Source organism: Drosophila innubila, chromosome X, assembly GCF_004354385.1.
Source record: "Drosophila innubila isolate TH190305 chromosome X, UK_Dinn_1.0, whole genome shotgun sequence".
Taxonomy (NCBI): domain Eukaryota; kingdom Metazoa; phylum Arthropoda; class Insecta; order Diptera; family Drosophilidae; genus Drosophila; species Drosophila innubila.
In genome coordinates, this window is record NC_047626.1 from 8498056 (window position 1) to 8519584 (window position 21529).

The 21529-nt window shown below is 35.1% G+C and overlaps 1 protein-coding gene across 4 annotated transcripts; it reads right to left on the reverse strand.

Moving 5' to 3' along the window:
* Positions 1-14: 14 nt before the first annotated feature.
* Positions 15-21095, reverse strand: LOC117793790 (serine/threonine-protein kinase minibrain). 4 transcript variants are annotated; one of them, XM_034634196.1, is made up of 9 exons: positions 14735-15599; positions 13529-13674; positions 12336-12470; positions 9756-9927; positions 9516-9683; positions 9164-9450; positions 7349-8285; positions 1874-2204; positions 15-1831 (listed from the first exon to the last, which is right to left on the reverse strand). In XM_034634196.1, exons 1-9 carry the CDS (start codon positions 15192-15194, stop codon positions 1312-1314), a joined length of 3156 nt encoding a protein of 1051 aa, XP_034490087.1. In that variant the 5' UTR covers positions 15195-15599; the 3' UTR covers positions 15-1311. The 4 variants fall into 4 exon arrangements, with proteins under 4 accessions (XP_034490087.1, XP_034490089.1, XP_034490086.1 ...); XM_034634198.1 differs by lacking the exon at positions 14735-15599 and adding an exon at positions 20915-21095 and having other exon boundaries at positions 15-2204; XM_034634195.1 differs by having other exon boundaries at positions 15-2204; positions 14735-15600.
* Positions 21096-21529: the final 434 nt, after the last annotated feature.

The following is a 21529-nucleotide window of genomic DNA, read 5'->3' on the forward strand; positions in this document are numbered from 1 at the left end:
ATAAAATTACATAATTTAAATTAAAAATTAAATAAAATTTACTTTTGATTGTGTATAAGTAAAATTATATATCGTTAACGTTACACTTACAGCATTAATTTAGTTATTAAAACTAGGTAAAAAAAAATATTTAATGAGCGATGTGTGTGGGTGTGAGTGTGTGCGTGTGTGTGAGCGAGACGGCTGCATTGTGAGTGTGACTTAAATAAACCGATGCTTATGTGTGCATATGTGTGTGTGGGTGACTGTAAATTTCAGCTAGCTGTGTCTGTATGTGTGTGTGTGTGTATGGATGTGCAATAAATAGCAGTGTCTGCTGGCGGCCTTTTAGCCCCTTTCCACAACAGACTATAAGAGAACGGACGAGCGCACACACACGCGCGAAAAAGAGTGAAAAAGTTTATGCCTACAGGCATATTGAATTTACTAATTGACGTATTCCCCACAGTTGAGATAGCTTAATAATATGAACATGCTCTCTCTGCGACAGTCGCTGTAGCCATGGTGAAATTATTATAGTTGCTGAATGCACTTCACTTCGTGTTATACTTTCACCACAATGGGTGAGATGAAGTAAGATCACTCCACAAAAACCCAACGAAGATTCCGTGGTGAGTTAGCCATCTATAATAAATTCAACATGGCTGGAACGAGAAAGCAAACAATTTACGTTTTGCACTCTTCGTGTGTATTTTGTTTTACAATACAGATTTTACAAAAAATTTAATTAAAATATAAACAACATGAAATGTGATATAAAATTTACAATTGGTATTAACTTTTCCTTCTGAACGATTTTATTCGTAAAGAGGAGGATGAATCAATAGAGTGTTAAATTTACAATTGGTATTAACTTTTCGTTCTGAACGATATTATTCGTAAAGACGAAGAAAAATAAATAGAATGTTCTCTTAATTTCTGGATTTTTATTTATGAAAGTATTTATTTGCAATTGTGTTGAGAAACTTCATCGAAAAATCGACCTTGAGTTTCGAGGAAACGATTTTCCACTACTCGATTCAGCTTTTTGATGATCTATCGAGTTAATTAAATCGAATTTGGATTTACATCACTAACTCGTACTGAAAAGCGCGCAGCTGTGGTGAAATAATCACCATTTAGTAAATTCACCTTCCTTGCATGTGTGTATGAATGTGTTCGTGTGTGTGTGTGTGTGAATTTGTTTTTTTATGTTTGTTGCCAGGATGATCGACGATATACACAAAAAAAAAAAAAGAAACAAACAATAAAAAAAGTGTGATAAAATAAAATATAAAATTATAGATAAAGACGGCAGGTAACGCTAAATCGCTAATGTATAACTACAGGATTCTGTTGAACACATACGCCCACCATGGGCGACGACGCAGAGGCGTCGCTGCTGCCGCCCGCCGTTGAGCTGCTGCTGCCGCCTCCACCAGCGGACGTCGCCGCTGATGCAGGCAGCGATGCCAACGACGATGATGCTGATGACGCTGAAAGCGGCAGTGGCAATGGCAGCGACGCCAGCGGCGGCAGCGGCTGCGGATGATACAACAACGCTGTATAGGAGGACGGTCCCCCACCCCCCGCCGGACCGCCAGCAGCTGAGGCGCTGATAACACTTGAATCCGTCATCATCAGATGCGACGCGGCAGCGGACATATTGCCATAATGATGCATCAGATCCAGCGGCAGCGATGCCGGCGCATAGCTGTGATGTGGCTGCGACTGCGGCAGCGACTGCGACTGCGAATGCAGCGACTGCAGTTGATGTGCGGCGGGTGGTGGCAGAGGCGGCAGCATTAGCGGCGCTGCTGCCATGCTGCCGTTATGCTTAATGCTGCTAAAATTTGAATGAGCGTCGATGCCGACGCCACTGCGCATACGTCCAAATGGCGGCTGGCCGAGACGCAGCGCAGCTGCTGCCATCGCCGCTGCCGATACGGGTGGCAGCGGGGGCGGCGGCATTTGTTGCTGCTGCGGCGGATCACAGTCCATGGCGTGCGGATAACTGTTGTTGCTCATATACATGTGGCGTCGACTGCCGATGCCAACGCCGCTGCTGTGATTTAAGCTATTCAGACTGTTATTGTTGCTGCTGCTGCTGATGTTTGTCGTTGTCGTTGACTGCTGCGCTGGCTGCAGACTCAGCGCCGAAAAGTTCATGTTGTTATTGCTGTTGCTGTTGTTGTTGTTGCTGTTTGTGTGATGCATCAGCAGACCTGCAAATGTAAATTTTAAAGCTTAAGTAAAAGAGAGCGAGAGAGCAAGTATTATGAATTAACAGAAACCAGAGCAATGTTGCCAGACTGCTAAACAAATATTTAATTTTCTTTTTTTTTTTTGTTGATTATATCATAAATTTTTATTGAAGGGTTTTTCGCTTTTTTTTTGTTTTGTCTTGGTAATTTTTTTCTGCTTTAGTTTTTTTTTCTTTCTTTTTTAAATTGTTTTTTATTTTAACTTATCATTAGTAATCGTTTTTAAATTATTTCGTACTCATTAAACTTAAACCATCAGCTTTATGTTTATATTTATATAAATGCCACATATGCGTGAGAGTGTATGCATGTGTGTGTGTTTTTGTGTGTGTGTGTGATTTGGTTTACTGTGTAATTTTTGTATTATTTTATTATTACATTGCTAAACAACTAAATGCATTTCATTTCAAAATCAGTTTGCTCGTCGTGTCGTTTATCGTGTTTTTCTTTGGTTTGGTTTATCATATAAATGTTCTTCTTGCAATACTGTCTCGTTTAACGCTCATAGCTATGTATGTATGTATTTAAGTATGTTTAATTCTTTGTATTTGCATTCGTTTTATACAATTATGTATGTACGTATTGTATGTGTGTATGCTTGTTATGTATGTATGCGTTGCGTTGCGTTTTAAGAGCAATGTATTTCCGCTAGGACGCCATATTGAGAGTCAGCCATCTTGGTTTTTGTTCGCTATTCTTGTACTTGCTGCTGTTGATCTCGCAAAGCTGTCGGCTCTGTCACTGTTAAGGTTCTGTTAAATTGCATAGCATTGGCCTAAAATTTTAAATTATTGCATACTCTTCGGCGTCGTCTGGTTTCATTATTATTTTGTTTAGCATTGTGTAATTTTGTTCCGTTGTCGTGTCTAAATATGATTTTCCTTTTTCATTCTTTTTTTTTTTTGCTCCGTTTTAGTTTTCTCCATTTGCCTAAATCTAAATGCTTGCAATTCATGCTCAAGTTCTTTATTTAGTATTCGATTTGCGCTTTTAATGCAATAATTTTTTTAAACTAAACTAGGCCTGTAAGTGTGTGTGTGTGTGTGTATGTGTGTGTTTGTGTGTTTTTGTGTGTGTTTGTGTGTGTATGAGTGTGTGTGTTTCTCTTGTAATTTTAACTTAAACTTTTAACACTCCTCTGCTTGCTTTATATATTTTACATAATTTTTTAAAGTTGATTTTTTTTTGTTGTTTTTCAGATTTCAATGTTATTAATTATTTGCTGTTAAATTCTTGAATTGTTTACTCGGGGCTACGACTAAATTGTTGAATTATTTATACATATATTGTACATATATGTTTTTCCTATAATTTCATTTTTTTTCATTATTGTGTATTTTTTCGTTTTCGAATAATTTACTTTCATACGCATACACTCGTATATATGTATGTGTGTGTGTGTTTATGTATGTCTGTGTGTGTGTGTGTATGTGTATTTTGTTAAATGCTAAAGTTTTCGTTTAGTACTGACTTAAGTTGTTCTTCTTTCTTTTGTTGCTGTTCTTCTTCTGACTGCTCTATATGTATGTAGATCTCTTCTTCTTTCGAATTTGCCTCTAAACGCTAAACTTGTACCGTTATTTAATTATTTCGCTTGCTGAATTATGTCTTATTTTTATTTCTATTATATATTTATTTATTATTAATTTTTGCTATTTTTACATGCCTAAAACTATGATTTGTGTTTAGATTTTTGACTGCATATTTTTCGATCATTCTAAGATTTTTTCTTTTTTTAATATTTATTTTTCTTTTCTTTTGTCAGCTGCATCACGATAAAAAAAAACTTAATTTGTGAGATTTACCGCTACTTCTCTGTGAAGTTGCTGTTCGTGTGCTGTTAATTAACAGGCGCACAGTTATGTTATTTAACATTGCTTTTTTTACCATTGAATTAAGCACAAATTATTCGTTATAAAGATTTCCATGAAAATGTTTACGTATGTAACGAGGAGTATGTGTAGGTGTACCTGTGTATGGATGTGGGAAGGGGGAATGTACGAGTGGAATAGCTTCAACATGCAGAAAAAAATCATGTATGTATGTTTGATGTATTTATGTACATATGTATGTCTGCACGGCATGTATGTGTGTGTGTCTTACTTCGAGGGAAGAAATGAACTCTCTCTCTCAGCTTTTTTCAGCATCTTTTAAGTTGGCAACACTGGTGTGTGTGTGTGTGTGAATTTAGAGAGAGAGAGAGAGAGAGAGAGAGAGAGTACTCTTGGGGTATGTTAATGGTTATGTTAAGAGATATCACAAAAAGCGGCGCCTGGACTCACAACTGTAGCCACTGATTATATATTAAGTACAAACAACACTTAAGAAGAACTGATCCCGACCGACTGATCGATCGATCGATCAAGCAACCACACTGACAACCATTTTTTGTGTCATCGGCAATTATTTTACCAATTACAATTACAGATACAGATTACAGAGTTACAGTTATGAGATGCTGACAATTTAATGCTTGTCTATTGTCATTGGAAGTATCATTTTCCGGTTCATCGGTTAGTTCATTTTATAATCAGTATCCAGTATCAGTCTCAGTTTATACATAACGTCTAGAAATAGCGCTTAACAGCTGTTAACTTAACATTGCAGCGGACTGACAAATCAAGTGTGGTGAATTGTGATGAAATGTGTGTGTGCGTGGTGAACGGTTTCTGTGGCTATGTGAGTGTAAACAACCAAAAGAGTAGGCAAGACAACACAACATACAATATGTATGGATGCGCGTGTGTGTGTGTGTGTGTGTATTCCGTAAAATACAATATCTTTATAGATACATATATTATTTGTTACAAACATAGGGAGTACATATACTATTGCAATCTCTCTATACACATACACATGCATATGTATGCATATATGCATTTCTTGGTTTAGTACGCCTGTTATCGATAAACTTATTATGTAACTATAAATATATATGTACATATATATTTGAATGTGAATGTATGTATGCATTTATATACATACATATACATATACATGTATGTATGGCAGTCATTAAGAAAGTCGTTAAGGATTTCTTGCTTACAATTTTAACAGTTTTCTATTTTATTTTCATTTTGGTTTCCTTTTGTCTGTATTTATTTTTTAAGTTTCTTAATTGTACAATACTATGGCCCTAATTGCTTACAATTAAATGCTTAGCTGTTAGCGTAATTTTAACACTAAATAAAACACAAAAAAAAAAAAGAAAACAATAAAAACTAAACCGAAACTAAACTAAAACAAATGTAATACAACTTGCTTACTTTCGATTGTATTTATTAATTTTACGCCATTGTAAACTTTATATTAACTGTATGCTAAGTGCAAAACAAAGACTATAAAGTTTATATATTAATATATATATATTTATATATATATATATATTCATCCTTGTATATTTATGTATGTTTATATGTAAAAAAAAAAAAAGATGTGATTAAACGCGCCACAGATTAGGAAAACAATTGGGTGGCTAGAGCCTCTGGCTATTTACACTAGACAACATGCAAATGATCAAACATCAATCAGCCTATCGATGACACTTGTGTGGCTATAACAGCGTCCGATTCGCACGGCTGTTAATCTTGATTCTCGTTTCCAGTGCTGTTATTGCTGCTGCTGCTGATGCTGCTGCTGTTACAGTCGCTGTTACTGTTATCCCGGGTAACTGGATGCATGTTCTTATTTTATGCCTAATTTGCCGATGTTTTTGTTGTTGTTGCTGTTGCTAATGTTGTTGTTGCTGGTCATCGGCGCTCATCTGTGTACAGCATTAATTTTGTAGTTGTATATTGAATTACGTACGTATGTTATATATTTTATAATTATTATTATATTATTTTTGTTTTGCATATTTATATTATATTAGGAAAATAGAAAGAGAGAACATACGATTTTGGCATAAATTAGTCGATTTACGTGTTTTTGGCATTTTCCTTGTTTATTATTCGCAAAAATGAACAACGAAAAAAATTACTACGTTTGACAACACTGTGTTTTTTGTTTCTGTGAGAAAAACTACTTCTAAGCAACGAACTAAACACACGTACAACAATTCATTATGCTTAATAATAAGTATTTATTATATTATTATAAAAGGAAGTGCAACTAAATTTTGTTTTCACAGAAATCATAATTGTTTAAATACTAATACAATTTCAATAAATAATGAGTGTTCTTTTCTTTTTTTCTATTGATTTTCTTATAAACAATTGTCAGCTTAATTGCAAAATAATAACTTGTTTTTTGATTTTTTTGTATTTTGATTTTATTATTGAATCCAATTTGATTTATTCACACACACACACACACACTATCAAAATCATGCAAATTATGGAAAATCTTGAATGGAAATTATGCAATAAATTGTCCATTAAATGCTTTATAAAATATGACTAAATGTTAGTAACATATAAACGTAAAAGCACAACAAACTAAAAATTGTTGTCAGCTACAAAAAAAAAAAAAATAATTGTAACACATAAACAAGCGTTAAATAAATAAATAAATAGACTAGTTACTTATAAGGATAATACGCGTAAAAATATATATATAGTAATACAGGGACAGATGACGGATATTTATGCGACAGTCAGTTTGTGATACCTATCGAAACTATCTTGACATTGTCGTTAATTACAAATTGAACAATTTTCAGGGGTGAAAAGAAATTAAAAAAAAAAAAAATGTTAAGATTAATAAATATATTAATTACTTAATATATAAATAATAATAATAACCATATTTTAAATTATCTTCTCGGAAATTCCGCAATGCAAATGCCAATTTTAAAGTGGTGAAGTAAAAATTGAGTTGACAATGAATTTTAAAGAAATTAAAATGGAATAATTTTAGAAGAACAATATGGGAACTATTATCACAAAGAGTTAATTTTTAAGTAAATATACTATAAGGAAATTTCAAGAATACTGAAATTTAAGGGAAATGTAACATAAGAAAATATCAAAATAATTTCGAAATGGAATAGAATATCGCAGAAAGTTGTAAGCAAAGCACAAGTGCGACAGGGTGACAGGGGAGTGAAGGGGGAGGTGGAGTGATAGAGGGCGAGGGAGACAAGGGGAGAGGGAGGAGCTACTCACCTAAACATTGGGGATCCATAACGACGCCAGCAGCGCCGCTGCTGCTGCTGCTGCTAGAGACGAGCGACTGTTGCTGCTGTGTGTTGATGTTGATACCGATTCCGATGCCAGCGATGCCAATTCCCGATCCCGATGAGGATGAGGCAGTTGCTGCTGCTGCTGCTGCTGCCGCGCTGGAAGAGACAACACTGCTGCTGCCGCTGCCCGGACCACTGCCAGTTGCACCACCACCAGCAACATTGCCAAGACCAGCAGCACCACCTGCACCACCGCCAGCAACAGCAGCACCACCCGATGAGGAAGAGGAGCCGCCGCCGCCGCCGCCGCCTGCACCACCACCAGCACCAGCACCTCCCGAAGCACCACCCGACGAGGAGCCACCACCCGCACCACCCGCATTGGCCGTGGCAGATGCACCGCTCGTGTTTGTCGACTCGTCGGTGGTGCGCTTGAAGAAATTGTGTTGCAAGGCATAATATGGTGTGACTCGAGTCTTGGGATCAAAATCCAGCATGCGTAATATCAGATCCTTGAACTTTAAATAATCCGCCACCGAATGTCCGGGCTCATCGAGACGTCGTCCCGCTGGACCGCCCGTCTCAACGCCCAATATGTCATGCAGTTTGCGGGAACCGGGCGGTTTATATTTTCGACCATTTAGCGTCTTCTTTAGCACATAGGATCCATCGGTGACAATCTTATCGAAGAATTTACGCGTCTTATGCGCCTGATCCAACAGATATTTCGGTGGCATTCCCAGCACCTCGACAATCTTGTTCATCTGATCGAACTCATTGCAGCCGGAGAAGAGCGGTTCACCCGTATGCATCTCAACCAGAATGCAACCGAGTGACCACATATCAATCGCCAGATCATATTGAATACCCAGCAGGACTTCGGGGGAGCGATAGAAGCGCGACTGTATATATTGATAGATCTATTCCATGGGGAATTGAGAAGGAGACACAGAAAGTGAGCAATATTAGTTGTACAATAATTGATTGAGTGATTGACGACAAGAATTTTGAGAGTAATTAGTGATGGATTGATTGAATATGGAATAATGGACTGATTGATGAATAAGATATAGTATAGAATGATTGATTAAATATTTGATGAAAGGAGAATAGGAAAAATTAGTGATAGATTGATTGGATATAAAATATGTATGGATTGATTGGTTGATCAGAGGAAAATAGAGGAAATTAGTGATGGATTAATTAGATATTAAATATGGAATGATTGTTTGATCGATTGATTAATTGATGAGAGGAAAATATGAGATAGATTGATTGGATATGAAATATCGAATGATTGATTAAATATTTGATGAAACGAAAATAGGAAAAATTAGTAATAGATTGATTGGATATGAAATATGTAATGATTGATTGGTTGATCAGAGGAAAATATGATAATTAGTGATGGATTCATTAGATATTAAATATGGAATGATTGTTTGATCGATTGATGAGAGGAAAATAGGAGAATTTAGTGATGGATTGATTAGATATTAAATATGGAATGATTGTTTGATCGATTGATGAGAGGAAAATAGGAGAAATTAGTGATGGATTGATTAGATAGTAAATATGGAATGATTGTTTGATCGATTGATGAGAGGAATATTGGAGAAATTTGTGATGGTTTGATTAGATATGAAATATGCAATGATTGACTCATTGAATGTGGAAACGACATTTTGATTGATTATAAATATAAATAAGGCAATTATAGTACAGTCTTAAGACCGAAAACTAAAATGACTGGGAAAGAGAGAATGAAGGTGGAGGTAGAGGTGGAGGGAACACTTACGCGCTGTCCCAACTGACAGGAGCTGCCAAAGTCAACAATTTTGATGGCCGATCGTTTTGGATTGCATAGCAATATGTTCTCGGGCTTCAGATCACAGTGTATTATGTTCAGTTCGGGTGTGCTCAGGAACAAAAGAGCCGTGCACAGTTGCTGCGCAAATTTGCGCGTGAGGTTCAACGAGACGCCACGGAAATTGGTGTTCCTTAGCAGATCGTACAGATTATACGATAGCAGCTCAAAAACGAGGCACAGATGATTTCGCCACATAAAATGACGCTTGAGCTTGACTAAAAAGAACAAATGTATACAATCAGCTTTAAGATTCCAGATTATAATGGTATAGTTTACTCACCGATATAGTATTTATTTTCAGCATCCGCACGATTCATCATCTCGAGCAGTTTGACTTCGATTTGTGCCTGATTTAGGAACGGTTTCTTATTCTTAATTATCTTGATTGCCACATGGCATTGCTCTTCATGATCGTAGGCCTTAACAACCTGACCAAAACTTCCCTTGCCTGCAAATAATGAAATATCATTAATATATGGTACAAATCTAACGATAATTATCGATTCAATTTTATACTTACCAATCAGTGAATCAATCTCATAGCGATCCAAAAACTTTTCGCCATTCTTAATTATATAATCGTGATTATCATCATCATAGCCATCGTTATATAATTTACGCTCCTTTTTGTTGGACGAATCATCGTCTCCTTGTGTCTGCTGTGCACGGCGTTTCTTCTTCGCATAGTATACCTTGAGAGAATTAGAATTATTTGATGAGTTTGGAGACATTCTATGAAAAAATCGGTTTATTTGGTTCTCTTGATTTATTGCTAACAAATTTATATATCTATTCAAGTTGTGTATACGACTCAGAGCCCTAAATGAGTTAAACCTGTTCTGTGTTTCAAAATAAAATTAATTCTGACCACTAAGTCAAAACATATTACTTAAGATCAATTCGTTTTAGTTATTAGTTCCAATGTTAAAAGAAAGAAGGCAACTCAACGAATAATTTTAAATTGGCGCTATAACTTGCATTGCATTGTCACTTATCGATAATTAAATAACAGCGCTATGTTAACTAACAGTCGACTCAAAATTGCGCTTGCTGCCAGCTCAAGCTTGCGTTAACAGCTGTTATCGCTTGCAATTAGCAGTTGAATAAATAATATAAATATTAAACTTGTATTTTGCGTATGCTTATTCTAAAACAAATTTGCAAATTCTGCAATTTGCTTCTTATTTTTATGTATTTTTAATTTGTTTATGATCAAAGAGCTAAACGCGGAGTTAGTTTTTAGTGTTTGCCCACACTCCTTACACGCTGCCCTTGTCGCTCCCCCTGCCACCTGCTCATTGGCTTGGCGAAAAATTTGATATGCAGCTGGCACTTGGCAAAAAAAAGTTGTTGCTAACGCCGCTTGCGTGTGTTGGTGCGAAAGAGTGCGCTGCCGCTGCGTATGCAAGCAACAAAGACAGCGACAGAACGACAGCAACAAAGAGAGCGCTTTGCAGACGTTGGTGTAATTCACAGAGAGAGAGAGTGAGAGCGCGAGTTTCAACAACGCCTAAAAGACGGCTGCACAAAATGCTATGCCCTTTTTGGGGGCTGTTGTAGAAATATTCATGGGGAGCGGCGTCGGCGTCGGCGTCGTTGCGAGAGCAATGCTCGAAAATGGGTGTATGCCGGCGAAGACGTCGACGCCAGCGTCGCAGCAGCTGCTTGTGCTGCTGGCTGTTGCATCGACAGCGACAGTGACGCCGACTGTTGTTGTCTGGCAGTGACGTTTTCTGAGCTCAGCGTCAAACCGAGCAACGTCACAGTTAATCGCTGCTCTCTCTCTCTCTCTCTCTCTCACACACTCTCTTGGGTGTACAAAAGTGTAGCATACAATGCTGCGACTGCGACGTCGACGCCTGCATATGCGCTGATAAGACTGTAAAAAGGCCACACACACACACACACTTACAATGTAACAAGTAAGTTGCTTCCCCCACCTTTAGTACTCCCCTCTTTTCTACAATACAAACTTTTGTGTATGTGTGTGTGTGCAACAATTTGTCGGGCAATTAATCGTTGCTGATAATAATGATGATTGTTATTAGCACAACATGCCAAGGTGTGACCATCATCATTATCATTATCATTCACACCATTATCGACATGTTCATTAGCAACATTGCGATTCGTCTTGACTTTCACTCTAACCTCAATAGACAACATCTGTTACACGTTGTTTTTCTTTTTTTTTTTTGTTTATGCATTAAACATTTATGTATTTCATTTAATTTGCTTCCATTTCTCCATGTTTCGCGTTTAGATTTGTTTTGCTGCGACTCTAATTTCTGACATAAAAAACTACGTGCGTTTATTATAAGCAGTTGACCACTGTGCCACCAAAAAGGGAAAACTGCTTGTCAATATGTCGCTAAATCGCTAAGTATTTTTTCATCCAAATTTCTCTGACAATAATAATATCAATATCGATATATTTGCGATGTTACGAAGTTTTTCTCTCTTTTTTTTTTGATATTATAATATCTAAAAAAAATGTGAGGAAAAAATAATTGCTAAAGTTTTTCTGTAGTTGCATTTCACTCTCTGAAGAATCAATTGCTTAAAGAGAGCTATCTACACATTTCTTCTATCTCCTCGTTAATCTCTGCAACCAAATTCAATGATTATGGGAACCTCTTAGATCGGTGTAGGGAGGTGGAACCAGGGAATTTGGCAAGTTTCAAATTGCGTGTCCGTCAACAAGATGCGATGCCAAATTGATGAGGCGAGACGAGGCGAGGTCTTAAGCGAGGTCAAGGACAGAAGATAGTAGACTGTAGACAGAGACACGCGCCGGCATTACTGAAACTTTGCCAAAGAGCCAAAAGTGGGGGAGTTGAGGAAAATGGTAGAGTTGAGGTGTTGACATTTTTAAAAATATATCAATATCGATATTATTTCGATACGAACAAATAATATTTTTATTTGATATTTTGACAAAGAAAATATCGATATTTAATTTCAAATATATAGTAAAAAAAAAAAAAGATATCGGAATAATTGTCAGAAAAACTATTGCTCAATAATATATCTTAAAAAAAAAATTTGTAATTTTATCTATAGTTCATCAGGAACCGTAATAGAGAGTAGGCGAACTTACCTCATTGATGTGCTTGTAGGTTTTTATCAGATCGACGCTCAGCTTGCGCAATGGTGCCATGGCCGGATCTCGAAAGTGTGTGGGAATGCGAGCTTGCATTGCTCGCACCTCCGACGAAGACGAAGGACTAGAGTGCTGAAAGGATCAAGGAGAGAATATAAGCGATAGAGTACTGTAGTTAAAGCAGTCTAATATAATAAAATAACAAGTGGGAAAGGCTACAGTGGAGATCCCGTCCATAGAAATGAAACAATAACTTTATTAATAACTTTGGTTATCTATTTAAGTAACGCGTATAAAAAGAAACGTAAGAAAGTTTATCAAAACTTAATTTTAACAACAGTTTTTTCCTTTGCATTGAAAATTTCCTTTAATTGAAAATTTATTTTAATTAAAAAAAATCTGGAAATATAGCGTTCTTCTATAATTTTAAAATAAAAGCTTTAATTCAATACTTATATTATTATTTTCATAAAGTTTGAAAATAAGTGTTAAAATTAAGGTTTGTGATATAAACTGATAATAAAAGTCAATTTTAATATTTCTGGATACTCCTTAAAAAAATTAGTTTATCTAAGATTTTGCCAAGCAACCAGATACATTTTTCAGGCTTGATTTTGTGGGTATTTTAACCCTCTAATACCCAAGAGTGCCTAAAAGGCACTCATCCGATTAATTACAATGACTTAAAAAGTAAATAAATTTGTAATACACAAATATTTTTAGAGTGTTGCTAATAAATACAGCTAATCAATTGCAAATGCTTGAATTAGCTCAGAAGCTTTCAAACGTTACATTTTTTGTCTTGCACATGTCTGGTGATTTTAGGTGCGTTAATTCCATCTTTTAAAATGTGAGTTTTTTGAATTAATACAACACAAAAAGTAAGCGATCAATTTAACTAATTCTTTTTTTTCGCGAAAGGTACGTTTAATTACTAATCAAATGATATATCATACTTGGTAAAATATTGAAATTAAATTGAGCATTTTATCACAAAATATTTTTTTGGGAATTTTTTGTACATATACCTTACAGGTAAACGAAACCTTCTAAACAGTTTCAAAGCTCATTTTTGAATTCAGAAGCTCAAATTCATCTTAGAAAAAAAGATTTGACTTATTTCTGTTAATTATTTCGAAGGTTGGGGCTTAGAGGGTTAAGAGAAATGACTGATTGATTGATTGACTTACATGATGCATGACATCACGATGCGTGGCAGGGAGTTCCTCTTCGACCACAAAGCGTCCGTAGAGCGGGGCATGTCGTTGTCTTCCCCCGCTCCCGCTGCCCTGCGATGTGTCCACGGCGCCCGCACTGGATCCATATCCAGAGGATACTGCAAATAAAAGAGAGAGAGAGACGCAGAGAAAGTGAGATATAGAGAAAGAGAATGTGTGGGTAAATGACTCAGAGAGACAGAAAGGAAGAGAGATTGGTTCATTGACCGGACCGTTTCTTCCCTGGGTCCAAATGTTGCACCTGACGTGACGTGACGTGTGTCGCACCTGAGGCTGTTGCCAATTCAAACGACCGACCCCAAAAATACGTTTTCAATTCTAAATTTATAACTAGACGCCCAAACGGTAGGGAAATTATTACACAATATGCAAGCATTCGAAAAATACACATAGAAATTTATTTAGTTGTTGGTGTCTCTCTGTTTTGCTCCGATTCAAAAATAGCTCAAAGGAAAAAGGAAAGCGACGCAGGGAATTCATTGAAATTGAAACAATGTTGCGATAGGCGAGAAACAGATATTGCATTTCGCAATTGCTGCCAACAAGTGGAAACATGAAAAAGCAAATTGACATCTCATTGCAAAGTCTGAACAGCGGAATTTTCTTTTTCTATTCAAAATATATATGACAGAAGAAAGCGAAATGTGAGATATTTACGCATTCTTTCAAATATATTTCACACAATAAAATTTGCCTGGATTAATCGACTATCAAACTTGTAAAGCTTCCGAAAGCTTTCTCAAAGCAGCTCACACAGAAGTGATACGATAAGTTTTTAGCCCTCTGAAACTATCCTTAATTGCAGAAGCTTTCAAGAGTTTTCCTAAAGCTACTTTCCCTAAAGTGAATGATTAAGATTTAAACTTTTGGATCAACAGTAACTTAAGCCACACATAAAAAGCTTACATGTTTTTATTCTTATGCTGTTCTCCATACAGTTGTGAGAGCTTTTATCTGTAAGCTTCTTACTATGCCACAAAAGCTTTTCAAGTATTGCTTACGTTAAAGCTTTACTAATTTTAAAACTGAGAGCATTTGAAAAAGCATTTCTCAAGAAGTGTAACTCCAAAATGGAAACAAAATTTCATTATCTATGTGTACTAAATATTTGAAGTAGTAGATTTTGAATACATATATAATATCATGGCCTAAGCTTACAGCTGTAATGATGATTGCTCTCCGATTGATCGATTAATTGAATTGCTGTTGGCTTAAAAGAAGCTTTGGCAATGCCATCGAAATTCTTCACCGTATGCTGACAATCGATCTGGGCCAAATAATGCGGCTGTTGCAATTGCAGTTGCAGCTGCAACTGATAATGGGTTGCCAATGTGTTGTTGTTGTTGTTTATGTTGTTGCTACCATTTCCATTCCCATTCCCATTCCCATTTCCATTGCAGTTTCCATTGCTCCAGTTGCGTGCATAGGACGGACGTTGATGTTGCTGCTGTTGATTCAGATAATTGTAGTGCCAATCGGAATCGGAACCGGTACCGGTACCGGTCACAACAACACCATCAGTTGAATGAACAGTTGCCATTGTTGTTGTTGTTGTTGGTGGTGTCGCCTCATGGGCTCCTCCGTTCATTGACTGCCAGTAGAGCAAGGCGGTTGACATTTCGCTCAGATCAATTTATATTATTAATGTCTATACAAATAATATATTTCCTTCCTTATTTGCTTTCTTTTATTTATATATTTATTGACTGACAAAGAAAAAAAGACGGCGCTTCTCTTTCTTCTACTCGCTTTGTTGCACTAAATTTCACACGCTCTTCACAAAAAAAAAAGAAAGGCGAAAAAAAAGCAAGCACGAGCGCAAAAAATTCATTTAGAGTTCACTTTTTAATTGTTAATATTATTATTGTTCAGCACGTCAAGTGACTTCCACAATTTATGCACTCTTTCCATTTTTAATACAATTCTATTTACAGTCAATAATATCTACTATATCTATATATAATATATCTTTGTATATATATATATATATATTCGCTGACTACTCGCGCGATCTGCGTCGCGTGAAATTTCAACGCAAACTGCGTCAACTTTTTTTTAGCTTCTGGCCCCAAAGTCTCAAGACACGAAACCAAGTCAAAAGACGCGACAACGTCTGTTTTATTTATATATGTCGATTTTTATCGTTGTCGTTGTTGTTGTTGTTGTCGTTGCATTTCTTCTTCCGCTGTCAATTCGGCAAATGCGAACGACTCGACAACAAAAAAAAAAAAAAATGAAAAAAACAACAACGAAGCGAATGCTGACGATTTTGGCCAGAAAGAGAGAGTAAATCGAGAGGGAGATAAATGCACTCTGAACCCAAAATGCAGCTGATCGTAGAAGGGATCCATTACAGCAAGTTACTTTGAGCTTTTTCGAGCTTTTAAGTTGTGCTTTTATTCTTCGTACTGAAAACTTGCCAAATTTATACTCTTGAAATGTTATTGTTTAATAATTACTAAAAATTCTTGAATTTTATTTTGTATAACGCATCAGCAAAGTAGTTTTCACGTCTTCTGATAAATTCTTTGAATTCTTCTAGGTCTTAGCTCACAAAAAATAAACAAGTTAATAGTTTATGAATCTGTTTTGAATTATTATTCCATAGTTGCCTTATTTGGAGCCTTTAGGCTCTTCATTCGTTTACATAGCTTTACTTGATTTTTTAAGAATTTGGATAAATCTTTCTTAATAAAACAATTGATTTCTCTACAACTGCATATACAGCTGTTTGATTTTTATTTTTACCATATTCAGTTGACGTTCCGATTGATTTTCTTAACTTTTTAGTTTTTTTTTTTCATTTGTTTTGATTTTTTCAGCTGCGGGATAACAAATTTTCAGAGCATTCCAGATAAGAAAAATTCCAATGCAATCAGCTGACTAAACGTGAGATTGACGCTGTTTCACACATGCCAAACAGATGCCATTCAAATACCCTGTATACATAGAAATACACGAGAAATGTACATGGAGATGAGAACAAAGAAATTTTACGAGAGAATAACAATAACAATTGTACCTTATATCCCTCTTATGTCGATCTTTATTCAGGTATTTATCGCAACTGCGAATGGTTGACATCCTGTTAATTCTTCTATAAAACGAAAACAGAAAATTTGGAGTTCTTTTCCAGATTCCACACTAGAGTGCCGCGATTTGTATGGTCCAAAAAAAATGGTACCCCATATTCGTAATCTACGGTCAATTCAAAGATGGATCAGGATTTTCAAATACAAAGACAAATTGTCCTTAAAACATTATTTTCGTCCTTGCAAGTATTAAAAAAACGATGCACCCTATTCCACAATCATCTCAAGTCAATTTTACTCAATCTCTCCTAATTTAATTCTTCATTTTAACTAACTCTCCTGTAAATGTTCTAACAGTTGATTGATTACTATAACAACGAAATTTAAGCACTTTTTAACGGTTCAATCACACTTTTAATTTGATCCCAACTCCACAATTCTTTAGCTGGCAATTCTAATTCAATTTACATAGAGGGTAACTGTTAGTCGTATACTTGCAACGCTTCCACTATAGCATTTCGTCAGTTTTGTTGCAACAGTTGTTGCGCCTCTCTTGTGTATATATTTCTGTTTGGACGAGGAAGTCGAATGGCAAAAACCGAAAAGCAAAAGTAAATTAAATGCGAAATTAATTTAATTTTAATTACAGTCACAGAAGTGTTGTCGAGCAAAGTGAGCGGTACTAATGGGACATTCTCCAATGGATCTTACATTCACACAGACTTCACGGACGGACAGACAGACAGATTGCAAAGATTATTATATATATTTTTTTTTGCCTTCAGTTAAGGATACGTCTCGCTCCCTATATATGAATATTTATTAATAAATCAACGTTTATCTCCTGCCCGACTTTCCCTCCTTTTTGTCTATCTGTCGCTCTGTCTCTTGGCCTGCATTTCGATAATGATGATAATAAAGTGATGCAGGCAAGTGCGCGCTCTATTTATAGGCAGAGGTCTTTCCGATCTGTTATGGTTTGTAAGAGGGTAATTTCAGATATTATCAAAACAAAAATCCTTTTCATCATTGTAGTGATGTGAAAATATGCAAAACCGCCATGAATAGATTTTTGCATAATGATATCTTCGCAAGGATGAGCTTAACCCTCAGTTAGATGATTGCATATGAAAATACTCTGTATCAATATCTTTTCATATGTACAAAAATATTGTTTATATTTTCATACCCTGAGCTTATTGAAAATGGGCAAAAAGGGAAAAATGTGTTGGGCAGAATGTATGTAACAGGCAGAAGGGGGCGTGGCAGACCTTTAAAAGTACATATATTCTTGATCAGGATAGTCGATTGAGCCATGTCCGTCTGTCTGTCCGTCTAGTTTTGCATATTTTTATACTACAAATAGTTTTGTTCACAAAGAGTACTAGAATATAGCTTATTCATCTCAATACAATCAATGCTAACATAAAAATGCATCAATATGTAACACATTTCTTATTTATAAACAAGAGCGATGAATTCTTTACGATACAGCATCAAAGAGTTTAATCCAGGGACTGTTATCAATATGTTTCACTATAAAAATTAAATATTCTTCATTGTTTGTACTCACAAAATATGATTAATTTTAAGTTTAGTGAGCTAAAAATATAAAACTCATGAAATGAAATGAAACTCATGAAAATTAAAATAGGGGCACAATATAAGCAAAATATATTTTTAATTAAATATTATTGATTTTGGCCTTTCCTAATTTTTTTTTTTCCCCTATTTTATTCCTCTAATTTATATATCCAAATAACCATACTCATAAATTTGGTCTTTCCTAATTTGTATCTTCCTAATTTTCTAAATTTTTATTTTCAAATAAAATGCTTCCTAGTTTTGTTTTCCCAAATATTATTACTAAATTTTCGTATTCCGAGTAATATTGTTGTCATTTGTGTACGGAATTCTTTTGGAACCACCCTCGTGCTGTGGTTGTCGTCAGCCCAAAAATAGTTTCGACGACATTTTTTGCCGCAACGCACCACAGAAATGTGCGGCAATAGAGGAACAACGAAGGCAAGAAAAGGGAATGGGAGACGGGGGAAAGAAGATTGCAATATTGCGATGCTGAAATGCGGGAAACTAAATGAATGTTATCACTAAACTGGATTACTAAAGGCTATCGCCCACATCCGGCCAACTGGTTGAGGGAAAGCTGTCGTGACTCATGAATGACCAATGAATGATTGCAATTGTTTGCGTCTCTTCTTCTTCTTATTCTTGATGTTGTTGTTATTGTTGTTGTTTTAGAATTTACAAACACTTGACAAATTGACGGGCAGACGGCGCCGCCTCCGTGTGTGATATCGCAATTCGTGGAATGAATGCACTAAACAGTTCGATGGCAACTTTGGCGTCATGGAGTCGTCGCTTTAGTCACGACTTGACAAAAGGTAGGTGATAAGACCATAAGATGAGCGGGACAGCAACAGTAACTGGTAGACAAAAGATCACAATAATAGGGGGTAATCGAAACATCGATAAATCGATTTCCGCTAAAACTTTAGTTGAATAAATCGATTATTATTAAAGATCGATCAACTTTCAATTCACAACAGAAAAACAAAGAAAATATTTGTATTTGTCCTGACTGACTGAGCATGACACAGCCCGTACCATAAGACCTAGGAGGCTAACATTTTCAAACAACATAGCTGAGACAGTTTTATTGAGCAATAAGACGGCGTTTTGCGAGATTCGAACTGCAAAGGAGTCATATTCGTGGTTAAAGTACACACTTTGAGAAAACTTAGAAAACTATCTCAATAAAATTTAAACATTGTAGGATTTTTACTATACTTTACATCCTGACCAAATTTTGTCAAAATCATATAGCTGTCATAGAATCAATTTAATGCAAATTAATCTTTAGAATAAATAACCTATGCCTGATCTGACCTGAAAATCTGGAAATAACACTGAATCCGGAACTATTTACCGAAACTAACCGTTACATTTTGATTTTCGAAAATTTTAAATCTCAAGTTTCGACTTTTAATCAATAAACAGCACATGAAACTTGATTCTGATTCATTTTCTTCTAAAAAATAGATACAATTTTGACTTGTAAAGTTGCCAAGTCAAAGGTGTGGTCAACTTCAAACTTTCATAGCTTTGCCAAAACTGAACTGATTTTTAAAAGGAATGTCATTTTAATCGTGGTTTGGCATCTTAATTCATTCTGCAGTTAAATTTAATTTATTTTGTAAAAAAAATTATTACCCTCTAAATCTTGGGTTCGATGCTAAGGGTCCCCCCTTTGATATTTTGAAAATTTTAAATTTTAAATCTCGAGATTTTACTTTTAATCAATTCCTTATGTCGTAATTAGTAGAAAACAAAAGTTAAAACTTGTTTTTGAGACCTTTCATTTTTCTGTAAAAAAACATGTGAAATCTGACAAAAATTTTGACTTGTAAAGTTGCTAGGTCAGAGCTTGACCAACTTCGAACTGTCATAACTTTGGCAAAACTTAACCGATTTTTAATTGGAATGTCATTTTAATCATGGTTTGGCATCTTAATGCATTCTGCATTTAAATTTAATTTGTTTTGTAAAAAAAATGATCTCCCTCTAAATCTTGGGTTCGATGCTAAGGGTCCCCCCTTTGAAATTTGGAAAATTGAAAATTTTAAATCTCAAGTTTTCACTTTTAATCAACTCCTTATAGCGTAATTAGTATAAAACAACACTTTAAATTTGATTCTGAGACGTTTCATTTTTTTGTAAAAAATCTTGTGAAATCTGACAAAAATTTTGACTTGTAAAGTTGTTAGGTCAAAGGTCTGACCAACTTCAAATTTCCATAACTTTGTGAAAACTAAACCGATTTTCAAGCGGAATGTCATTTTAATCATGGTTTGGCATCTTAGTTCATTCTGCATTTAAATTTTATTTATTTTGTTAAAAAAAAATGTCTCCCTGAAGTCGTGGGTTCGATGCTAAGAGTCCCCCCTTTGATATTTGGAAAATTGAAAATTTTAAATCTCAAGTTTTCACTTTTAATCGACTCCTTATATCGTAATTAGTATAAAACAACATTTTAAACTTGTTTCTGAAACTTTTCACTTTCTTGTAAAAATCATGACAAATTGGACAAAAATTTGGACATGATACCGGAACCGAAAGAAACAGAAATAGAGCCTTTCAGTTTACTCCAAATACGATTACGACGACTCCAAACACGATTCCCTAATGAATAGTCATGGTTTTGGAAATATTTAAGGGCAACTAATTATTTGGGGAATTGAAGTATTTATAGTGTTCTTGTTTTGTTAACATTCAATTATATACTTACATTTCTGTTTGTTCTTATCCATAACGGCGCCGCTATTCGTATCCTCCAATCTATACATGGGGCTGCTGTTGTTGTATGTTTAATGTTTAATGATGAAATTTTAAATGTATTATACCTAGATGTAGGTACATATATATATATCCAGTTTATCCAGATATATATATAAATATCGATGTGTATTTATGTATGTATTTAAATATTGCGTTATTTGATCATAAATTGTAAATGTTTACTTAAAGTTGTTATTTTTCGTTTACTTTGTTGATTTGGTTGATGTTGATTTTATTTTTGTGTAATTTCAATTAAATTATCATTAAATTAACGTTGTTGCAGCAATTAATTAGTTTCCTCTCGTTGTTAATGCATTTTATATATATTTATATAAATTATATATAATTTATTTATGTTTAATTATATATTTGAGTTTTTTTTTGTTTCTTGTTTTTTTTTTCTCAAATACTTTTGCATATATCGTATGTGTATATATATGTGTGTTAGGTTAAGTTATATATTTTAATTTATTTTTCGTTCGCTTGTTGTTGTTGTTGTTGATTTTTTTATTTTAAAGTAATGAACACACTTTTTAAGTCTTTTGTTGGATTTGCTTTGAATGTT

Excerpts from the sequence above, each read along its gene's own strand:
- LOC117793790 (XM_034634195.1), bottom strand. The coding sequence starts at position 15,194 with ATGTCAACCGCCTTGCTCTACTGGCAGTCAATGAACGGAGGAGCCCAT. Across the intron at positions 13,675-14,734 it reads GAGCAATCATCATTACAGCT|TATCCTCTGGATATGGATCC; the intron begins GTAAGCTTAGGC and ends TTTTATTTGCAG. Across the intron at positions 9,451-9,515 it reads TGAAAATAAATACTATATCG|TCAAGCTCAAGCGTCATTTT; the intron begins GTGAGTAAACTA and ends TGTTCTTTTTAG.